Source organism: Pieris brassicae, chromosome 11, assembly GCF_905147105.1.
Source record: "Pieris brassicae chromosome 11, ilPieBrab1.1, whole genome shotgun sequence".
In the NCBI taxonomy this organism is placed as follows: Eukaryota; Metazoa; Arthropoda; class Insecta; order Lepidoptera; family Pieridae; genus Pieris; species Pieris brassicae.
This window is the reverse complement of record NC_059675.1, coordinates 1,610,086-1,621,508: the sequence shown is the minus strand read 5'-3', so window position 1 is coordinate 1,621,508 and position 11,423 is coordinate 1,610,086. Positions and strand designations below refer to the sequence as shown.

Here is an 11,423-nt window from a genome sequence, read left to right as displayed (position 1 = left end):
GTCACAGAACATATAATATGATATTAATGGTGTGACCATTTTCACGAAATAATAAATATATATACTAGAAATAAAACAGCTTTAATACAATTATCGTTTAATATATTACTATACATTGATATTCCTTAAATCTACATATAAAAATATTAAATATTCTTCCATAGAACATAGGTTCTTCCAGCTTCCTTTATCACCCTTCTAATGCTTTAAAGATATTTACACAAATACATATTCTTAAGCAACAAATTCAAACGAGTTTTACAACAGAGACTTATGACTTTAACAAGACTGCTTCATTAATACTTTGATTTGACGCGAATGAGTTTTAGTGTTCCAATGCACAAAAACGTAATGTTTCAGTCTTGCTTTGACGGTCGTGTTATCGTTTGCGATGTTATTTTTATATTTTCTTCATGGTGCAACGATAAACGAACATAATACTACTACACTATGGTCAACTGAAACGGTCAATTGTCAATACCGAATGTCAGCATTAAAAAACTTTATTATTTCAATTTAATTAGCTTTTTACAAAACCTGTCAAATCAAACATCATTGTCATTATCGATGTCCGTTGTTCCACAATTGAGCGTTTCTTAAGGCACTTATTGCCGCGCACAACCACTAATTTGAATTAGGCTCCATCAAGAAAGCAGCATACTAATTATTTAAAGGCAGGCAACGCACTCACAAGCCTTACGGCATTTAAGCGTCCATAGGTGGCGGTAATTTAATTAATTTTAAGTATTGACATTGGACAGTTCCGGCTAAATCTTATAGTGTGTTGAAGTCTAACAGATGGCGCCATAAGAAAATTCGTTGCACAAATGTAAGTTTCAGATAGGATCAAAAAGAAAACCCATTGAATCTTATTCTAGATAGAGCTATGGATAAGCACTAAATTGTTAAACATAATAATATCACACATATAGCGAGAAGCAACATACAATTTACAAAAGAAAAGTATTTTTACAATCTCTAATGAGTTTGGTACTAAAAAGTAAATCAAATTAATTTTTAGCGATGGCAAGAAAAAATAAATGTGAACTAGACACTAAATAAGTTTACGACAGGCGTGGCCCAAAAATTCCTTTAGCTTTTGTTTAAGCTTTTTTTGAAGCCTGTCGTACGCTGACTTTGTATCAGGCCCTAGATATGCTGAAATTGTTTGCAAGCTTATAATAAGGAGATCTTATGAGTATGTAAAGAAAGTTTATCTTTACATTTTTTTGTGTCAGATTTATGACAGATATATTTGTTATATGATAAATCTTTAATTAATAAAAGAATTCGATAGATATGAATCGATCAAAACATGTATACGAGTTAAGCACGTTGCGCTTTCATACTTTATCTCAATTAATTTTCTTCTTATTCCGGCGAACACCATTTATATTTATTAAAAAAATATTTTTAGTTATTCAAATATGCTAATATAAAATATTATTGTAACACTGTTGTGTATACGTCGAGATGAGACGAATTTCGCAAAAATATAAAATTTAAAATTTACTTTCAATGCAGGTGAACAGTTTCAAGTATATTTTCTAAGAACCCAAAACTATAATTATTCACAATAATTGATTGAACTGATTGCGGTGATAAACATATTTTGGATAATATATAAAACTCTCATACATACTAATAATACATTTAGTATATTCATATAGTGATATGATTTCTAAAGCACTGATAATAAAATTTTAATTGAAATGTCTTCAAAATAAACTATGATGACATTTTGATATTATTCCTATAAATATGCAAAATAAACGCGATAAATCTTCATGTAATTGAGGCTCTAGAACAAAAATCAGAATAAGAAATACGTACCTAAAATAAGGACTTTTAAGGTAAGATTCAAAGTCAGTCTTGCTATATATCAGAAACGACAAGTGGAGACGTGATGTGACTCTGAATGTTTCCCTTACGATATTTTATATACTGGCAGTAACCGTTATTTATATTATTCGTTTATTGGCTGAAATATAATAAAGCGTACTTATACTAAGCTCAAGACTCGTGTAATATTAGAATTAACCGCTTAAGTGTCACACAGAACAAGTTTGTAAAGTAGTTTATAAGGTATTCAAAGGCTATGAACACGTTTATAAGGTATTTAAAGGCTATGAACACGTTTATAAGGTATTCAAAGGCTATGAACACGTTTATAAGGTATTCAAAGGCTATGAACAAGTTTATAAGGTATTCAAAGACTATGAACACGTTTATAAGGTATTCAAAGGCTATGAACAAGTTTATAAGGTATTCAAAGGCTATGAACAAGTTTATAAGGTATTCAAAGGCTATGTATCGACTTCTGTATTCCAAAAACTATTGTATTGACATACGGGATTCACTGTTTGCGCCTTTTCTGTCTTTGAGTCGTACCCCCTCATAACCTTTATAAAAAGTTCTATATTAATTGCAAATCGTAATTTATTTACAAATTAATTTCTATTTTAATGAGTAATGCTGTTAAATATACTTTATCACCTCGGTGATTAATTGATTTATTGTTTTTGTTTTTATTAGCCAAATTTGTAATGGTATATGTACGAGTGTATACACGTAATATTTAACGTAAATGACATTAATTAATTTCAAACATTTTTCGCCTACCCATAAGGCCCATACATCTACAATAATATTGCACAATAGTAGTGTAGGGATAATATTGAAAAATTGGGCAATGATTGAACAGAAGTTTGAGCGAGCTTAAATTTTATTGCGCAATATGTATTTTTTTTACTGTGTAGGGTTAGTATTGCGCAATATTTTTTCAGTTCACTGTTTTGAGCGGTTGTGACCATTAAATCACTGACGTGAATGTCAATCTTATTGCTAAATATTATTGAACGTTTGTATTAAATATTATTTCACAATTAAAATATTGTGCAAAATAATTGTAGATGTATATACCCGCCTTAACTGATTGTTAATAATATATTACAAAAATATAACAAATTGTAACAAACTGTAACGACGGTTTTAATAATTTCGTACTGCTAATCAAAAACTTAAATTGAGGTGACATTAACGCTTAAACAATTGTAAAACTTTATTACTTTACAATCAAGTGTATTTTACGATGCCATGTACTGTAATAGAAAAAAAAACATTTTGAATTAAATTAAATAAAAAAAATGTAATGGTTGAATATAGAACTGTGTACATATTAAGTACTTAATTTTTTTCTAGGATTTCTTTAAATCATGACAAAAGACAGTGAATTAGCTATTTCAAAATGTCTTTCATGATCGTTATAAATACAAATGATTATGTTTTTCTAAAAGTTAGACATCGTTACCACAACTGAGGAGAATATAAAAAAAATTCAGTCCGACCAATGACCACTAAAACAATTTTAAAATCAAACTTTAGAAGTGTAAATCTAAAATCGTTTAATATGCACTAAAAAGTTATATTAAATTTTTCTAAATCACGTGACTGAACTCAACTCGTGTCCCGTGACTGTTCGAATATATCCAAAATTATTTGGTATCCATTTTTATGAAAAATCCATCCAAATCAGTCGTTTTCTAAATATTTGAATAAACATATTAATAGGATAAAGCGTACTAGAGAGGATGCGCCAGAAGTGAGACGTGCGTGCGTCAGTCGATGGGCGGTGGCTGCGCAGGAATGTTGACGGGCGTGGCTGTCAAGTAACCCGCGGAGTGTGGGGCCGCTGAAATGGAGATTATTACTAAATAACGAATTGAAGATTAATAAATAAATCGTAATAGCGACTAGCCTAAATTTACAGAAACGACAGTTTCGGAATGAACTACAATTTGAACTTAAATCGAAATTGTAAACACAATAACAAATAGCAAGCCTATTCGACAATTAACAGGAAATGTACATGTCAAATTTAATTAGGAACTCCGTCGATTTCTGCTTTCTAAGCATTGTAACGTAACTGTGCTCTATAATACGATATATAATTATCCTAACTGTGGATGGGAATTACTTGTGGATACGCAGATTAATAAAAGGGCTTCGGTACTCAATACTGTAGTTTATATTTTCCCCAATACTAATCCACGTCCACACGCGATCGCAGTGCGCAGTAACTACTGATCGCTAGTTCATACATCAAAACGCTTACTCGATACATTCATGCTTACACGTGTCCCTACATGTTTATCAATACTTTGTATAACCCAACCTGACCAGAGCAAATCAGAGTCGTTCATAAATGATTAAGATCCGAGCTTCAGTTCAATGAGGAGAAATAATGTTAGAGCATTTTGGCCACAGATTCTTTATATATTTATATATCTTTAAAAGCAAGTAGGTTATCACCCTCCTGACACACCCATTGTTTTTAAGTTTAAACCGTACCGATTTTCTCTTCACCATAAATCAAATCAAATTGTGCAAGAAAAATTCTCTATGTATAGTCAGGGTTAGTACGTAAGTACGTACGTAAGAACGTGCACCTTGCATAACTATGTTTCTATATATACTTAGTTATTTAAGTATTCCACTTTAAACACTCACTTCCAGCTATATTTTTTTACAGAATATTAGATTTTAATTAATTTATTTACATTTCTTAATAAAAAATCTGTTTTTCTGAATTAGAGAGAAAATGTTAAAGCCAAAAGAACTAACGATCCGTAGGTATTTCTGGATTATTGCTTGAATTCTAAGGATTTTAGGTCGGAGAATCTCATCAAATCTTGACGACAAATAAATTATTTATCCAGTACGAAATTTAGCAGCAGCTATTTAACATACCTGTAAGCGAATGTTGATTAGGCGCAGACGTGATAAACAGATCGTGCCTCTGCGCAGAATACTGTTCCCATATACGTGATCTAGCGAGCGTTGTACGTACGCGTTCGCCGTACGCATTCGAACGTGCCATCGCTTTGAGGGCGTTCACTAGTCTTGCAGCTGTTTCACCTTCTATACCACTTTCAAGAAGAGATAGAAGCTCTCCTATTAGGTCTGACTCTAAAGCCTAAAAAAGATAATTAGCTTAATTCTATGACTTTGCTCGTTTAGCGTAAAGTATAAATTATATAACAAATGTTAGTTTTTCATGACATTTTCTTTTTACCTATAGTGAAAATTCGAAGAAGGCCCTTTTAATTTTATCTCAATGGATACTTATAGACCATGGGCCAGATTGTATGTACATTATATTTAAATTTTAACTCTTACTTCTCAACAATTAAATAAGTTTTTTATACACTAAATTTTTAAAAGATTATTAGATCTATCGTTAAAAATATACTATATATTTTTATAGTACTTTTTCACTTTACAATATTAAATTGTGTATCTTATGTGTTTAATATTATATTTTAGGATAGTGTATGTATATGTATATGAGTCCCGGGTACAATACAATTGAGGCGGCTGGATGATACAGGTAGTTGAGATTAACTTAACCAGGAATATTTCTTCCCCGTGAATCCGTCACCAATTCAACAATATCGTATACAAATACCTGCAAAACTAATTTATCCGTATTAGCCGAGCTGTTAAAGATCGCAGCGAGCGCCTCACAAGCACCGCCGACCACTTCGCGACAACTCTTCACAGCCGTCTTTAGCCCTGACATCACTTCAGTTTGGGACAACGCCGATACACAAGCCTGAAATGTTTTATTACGTTGTAGGAGGAATCCCTGGTACAGGACAAATTTAAAAACTCTCTTTTATTAAGAGCAGTAGAGGCTTCAGCGTGTGACGCTCATCCCTGAGGTCGTAGGTTCGATCCCCGGCTGGACCAATGGATTTTCTTTCTATGCACGCATTTAATATTAAGAAGGCTGTTCACCGACTTGCCTAATAGATTAATAAATGATCATGAAACTAATACATAAATCTGAGGCCCAGACCTAAAAAGGTTGTAGGGCCATTGAATTTTTTTTACCATATACACGAGAATTGTTATTGTTAAAACAATAGAGAGACGATCCAGAACTATCTAAATTACAGGTTTGGGAAAACTGAAAGATGTAAAATTTTTAAGTTATTTAAATTAGTCGTAGGCTCCACCATCACGTGAATGTCGAGGCTATTCACCTCCTTGACAGCACGGGCCTAGTGAGAATACTGAAGTACACTTTAGTATTAAGTGCTAAAGAGTGAGTGGCAAAAATAGAACACAAGAACAGAGTGTATTTTAATAGAGACTGCAAGAACTGTTATTGGACACTTTCTTATGTTAAATATCCTTTCTTTATATATTTTTTTTATATTAAATAAATCTATATCATTACTACTTCTACTGGTACTCAAGATAAAGGTCTTCAATCAATGCATCCTGCATGTCGTTACTTATAGAGTTGGAACCATAACATGCAAGATTTTTTTATATAGAATAGACGGATGGGCATAAACGACCCCCGAAAAGGGCAGCCATCGTTAGTGGGTGCGTTGCCTGCCTTTGAGAGAGGAGTACACTCTTAATGTGAACAGTTGGAGGTCGTATCTCTCAGGGAATCGATTCTACAGTTCGCTAGTTCACATATGAAAGTGAAAATGCTTGGTATGAATGGCGTACATTCCGGCGGCCATTCGTGAAAAGACCGGCGTGACAGACGTCGTAAAGGCTGTCGCAATATCTAAGTAGCAATGGGCAGGCCACAAATAATGTATAAAAACTCCAAAATTAAAAAAAAATTGTCAATTGTCAAATTAAGTCAACTTTACAAATCACAGTTTTAACTATTTTATATTCACCTGTGAATTAGCCAACGCAGCCAGTACGGGCACGGCGTGTATCGGACACGAAGTGAGCAGGCGGGTGAGTCTCGGCACTTCGCCCAACTGCGCGCAAGCCTCCGCCAACGTCGGCTGAGATCGGACCAACACCGCTAAAGCCTTCGCGCATATGTCACCGCGACTGCCCTGAAATGGTATTTGTTTATTTTTAATTTAATAATAGGCTCCAGTATATATATAAGATAAATTACAATATTATAATAATTAATTACTTTATGATTGTAATGTTTTCTTTTAAACGTAGTGCACACTTGTCATTGATGCATATTCACCTATTGTGTTTATATATATCCACAAGTGTTTGTATGTGTTTCGTTAGTGTGCCTTTTTAAAGTATATAAAAATATAAATAATTACTACTCTTTTTGTACTTCAATATATTTTAGTAGGAAAATAATGCTTTTAATATTTATTTATTCCGTAATCCGTAAACCGCCTACATAACTAAAAAAAATATACTAAAGATATAGCCAAATGGAATACTTAATATTTACAAAAAGGTTTAAAGTTTAAAGGATACTTACAAAGGAAAAACAAAAAGTGCGTGCGTACAAAGTGCATATGTCAGAATTGAAACTTCTTTGTAAATTAATTATTACTAAGATAAAAGCCCCAATAGATGATCATGTACTAGTATTTGTATATCTATAATCACACAATATAGATAATATAAAATATAGTGTAAGCAACACACTGTATACGTGCTAATGATAATATAAATAAATAATTGTCATCTAAAGTTGTAATATGTAACTACCAAACGAATACATCAATCAATAGCGTGTATTTTTATCGATCTCCCTTTCTCACTCTCTTTCAATCGCTCTCTTCCTTTTCTTCGACAAGAACGCTACATATCTTCGTGACGTTTCCGTCAAAATTTTACCCTCATGCACCCAAAGAAGTTTAACTTCAAAAACAATGAAAAATATACAATATATTTAACTAAGTACTAATACCTCATTTGGGTGTGTTGTGTGATGGTGCGAAAGTGAGTGTGTGTATGTGCGGTGTGTATACGTGAAAATTTAAATTAGGTAAACAATATAAGAATTTTTTTTATAAAATAGGGGGTAAACGGGCAGGAGGCCCACCTGATGTTAAGTGTTACCGCCGCCCATGGACACTCTCAATGCCAGACGCACTCGCGAGTGCGTTGCAGGCCTTTAAGGATTTGTACGCTCTTTGAAAGATTACACAGATTGTGTATGAAAGCAATTATTATATTAAGTTAGTCTACATGGCTCACTATGAATATGACATATAATATATGTTCTATTGTATTAAAATTTCGTTTAAAATTAATGTATTCGTATTGAACTTTTGAATGTTTTTACTCATCACTCTCGTATCACTTTGCATATAAGTATACGGAACAGACAGTTTAACTAATTCTTGTAGTGTGACTAAAACCTCACCTCTGAAGTGTCTTTAGCTAACGCCGTAACAGTTTCGCTGAGCAGTTCCTGCAGGAACCTCTTAGGGCTTCGTAGAGACCAATGGGGATTCTGTAGATAGAGTTTGAGATATACATCTCCGACTACGATTTCACCGGCTGGCGCCCATCGTACTTCGCTTCTGTCATTTGCTTCACGGTCTTCAAAGTGTGCGGACGGATCCCGGACTTGTCTTGAGAAGTGTCTAGAAATGTTTTTTTTGTATTATAAATCAACCGGTGGTGATATTATTATATTGCGCTGTATCGAGACTTTTTTCACTTAAAACCATTTTCTTAAACATTCAATCGATAAAGTGATCAATAATATATGTCCGACATATACTATATGACAAAATAGAGCATAGGGAAGCTGTTTCGGGTGGTAGAAGTAGAAGATAAGAGTAGAAAAGAGAAAAACAAATTTTTCGCATCTAACTACTAATTTGCCGGTAACTATAGTTTACACATGAATGTCTAAATACTAAAAGGGCACTTGTCACCTATTTAGTTCTGAATGAAAATTTACAGGAGATAGTAATAACTGTATAGTTTTTGAAAGAATGAAGATACAAACTTGGTTTTTATGTATGCTATAACATAATCCATATTAAAAAGTTGCACATTTCTCTGTGAATGCTTAAAAACAGTCATAAAAATATCATGTACAAGTTACCTTTTAGTAATTAGGTATGTATTACCATGGACATGTGCTCTTTTACCACTTAAATAGTAATCAATCTAAGTAATATTTAAATAAAATCAAACACAAAGTTAATCAAAATAGTTGTACAGCCATGGCACGTACAAACATAGGAATTTGTCAAGCTTGTAAATTTTTTTTTTTTTTTTTTTTAATAAAATAGGGGGCAAACGGGCAGGAGGCTCACCTGATGTTAAGTGATACCGCCGCCCATGGACACTCTCAATGCCAGAGGGCTCGCGAGTGCGTTGCCGGCCTTTTAAGAATTTGTACGCTCTTTTCTTGAAGGACCCTAAGTCGAATTGGTTCGGAAATACTTCAGTGGGCAGCTGGTTCCACATAGCGGTGGTGCGCGGCAAAAATTGCCTTGAGAAACGCTCAGTCGTGGAACGTCGGACGTCGAGGTGATACGGGTGGAATTTTGTATTTTGCCTCGACGTCCGATGCTGAAACTCAGCTGCAGGTATTAATCCGAACAACTCCTCTGAACACTCTCCATGGTAAATGCGGTAGAAGATGCAGAGTGACCCCACATCTCTACGCAACGCCAAAGGATCGAGCCGCTCGGAGAGGGATTGGTCATCGACGATTCGAACCGCTCTTCGTTGGATACGGTCAAGTGGAAGGAGCTGGTACTGGGGAGCCCCCGCCCAGAGGTGAGAACAGTATTCCATGTGGGGCCGTATTTGCGCTTTATAGAGTTGCAAGCGGTGGCCCGGAGTGAAGTACCGTCTCGCCTTGCTGAGCACACCAAGCTTTTTGGAGGCTAATTTAGCCTTTCCCTCCAAATGACCGCGAAACTGAACGTCGTTCGATATGTCAACGCCAAGTATTCCGATGCTGGCTGTGGCTTCAAGAAGAGTGTTTTCGAAAAGAGGAGTAGCGACAAAGGGTATTTTTTTCGCGGAAAACGCGCAAACTTGTGTCTTCTTGGGGTTAAATTGGACTAGGTTTAGTCTACCCCAGTCCGAGACTCCACGTAAAAGAGTTTCGACTTCAGACACAAGTTTGTTCCGGTACTCATCGACAACTGCCCGAGAAATACCTGCCCGGCCAGTGTAAAGAGTATCCCCAGTGCTGTCGTCCGCATAGCAATGAATGTTGCTAAGTTGCAACATGTCATTGATATGCAGAAGAAACAGGGTCGGGGACAGAACACAGCCTTGTGGGACCCCAGCATTCACGGGTTTAAGGTCGGAACATGCTCCGTCGACGACGACCTTGATGCTCCGATCGGCTAGAAAGCTGGAGATCCAGTCGCATAATTTCTCAGGAAGCCCGTAGGCTGGTAGCTTCGAGAGCAGTGCTTTGTGCCACACCCGATCGAAGGCTTTCGCTATGTCCAAACTAACCGCTAGTGCCTCCCCCTTGGACTCAATTGCCTCTGCCCATCTATGAGTAAGGTATACTAGAAGGTCACCAGCTGAACGACCACGACGAAAGCCGTACTGATAGTCGCTAATCAGCTGGTGGCCCTCTAGATAACTCAAGAGCTGGCCATTAATAATGGATTCCATTATTTTGGAGAACAAGGAGGTTATTGCGATTGGGCGATAGTTGGATGGATCAGTGCGATCGCCTTTTTTAGGGATCGGATGTATCGAAGCGGTCTTCCAGCACTTCGGGACAGTGCCGAGCGAGTACAGGTACCGGAAAAGGCGCGTCAGGACCGGAGCCAACTCAGGAGCACATGTACGCAGCACAATTGGAGGGATACCATCCGGCCCGCTCGACTTATGAATGTCCAAGGAAGATAGTGCTCTGCGAACAGCACGTTGCTGGAATGTGATTTCCGGCATTGAGTTATCACACCGCGAAATCGCCGGTGGTGATCTCCCCCGGTCATCCAAAGTCGAGTTGGACGCAAAGAGACAGCCCAAGAGGTCGGCCTTCTCCTTCGCAGTGTGGGCGAGCGAGTCATCCTCTCTGTGCAGCGGTGGTATCGATGGCTGACAAAAATTCCCTTGTACAGCTTTGGCGAGAGACCAGAAGGCTCGGGTCCCAGAAGGGAGTTGGGCCAATCTCTCGCCAAATCTGGCGATGTGCTCTGACTTTGCCTTAGCGATTTCCCGTTTGAAGGACCTGGAGGCTGAGTTATATGCTTTTTTATGTTCGCTGGTATTGGCATCACGAGATATCGCCGCTTCCGCCCATGCATTAAAGCATTCTCGCTTTCGACGCGATGCCGCCTTGCAAGAACGCTTAAACCAGGGCTGTGACCTGCCACCGATCGGCACCGCAGAGAATGGAATAAAAAGTTCCATGCCCTGCAGAACCACTTCGGCGACAGAGGCAGCGACGGAATCTGGAGCTTCCGACGAAAAGCACATAGGCCCCCAAGGGTAGGACGCAAAGAAAGACCGCATCCCATCCCAATCTGCTGACCGATAGTGCCAAATACGACGACAACCCGAAAAACGGGGCCGAGGAGGGCGCGTAGTAGGCACAGTACTCCGGACCACACAATGATCCGATGAACCCAATGGCGGGTCAACAGAGACTTGATAGGTCTCCGGATGTGAGGTCAGCAGAAGGT

General features: G+C 36.9%; 1 protein-coding gene across 2 annotated transcripts in view; it reads right to left on the bottom strand.

Annotated features, from left to right (window-relative positions):
- Positions 1 to 80: 80 nt before the first annotated feature.
- LOC123715891 (dnaJ homolog subfamily C member 13) overlaps positions 81 to 11,423 on the bottom strand; it is a 47,949-nt gene continuing 36,606 nt past the window's right edge. For both annotated transcript variants that reach the window (XM_045671240.1, XM_045671239.1), the window contains exons 34-38: positions 8,168 to 8,390; positions 6,708 to 6,875; positions 5,468 to 5,614; positions 4,750 to 4,975; positions 81 to 3,691 (exon numbers count right to left, since the gene is read on the bottom strand). In XM_045671240.1, coding sequence (XP_045527196.1) covers positions 3,618 to 3,691; positions 4,750 to 4,975; positions 5,468 to 5,614; positions 6,708 to 6,875; positions 8,168 to 8,390 — 838 coding nt within the window. In that variant the 3' untranslated portion in view covers positions 81 to 3,617. The remainder of the gene's footprint in view (positions 3,692 to 4,749; positions 4,976 to 5,467; positions 5,615 to 6,707; positions 6,876 to 8,167; positions 8,391 to 11,423) is intronic.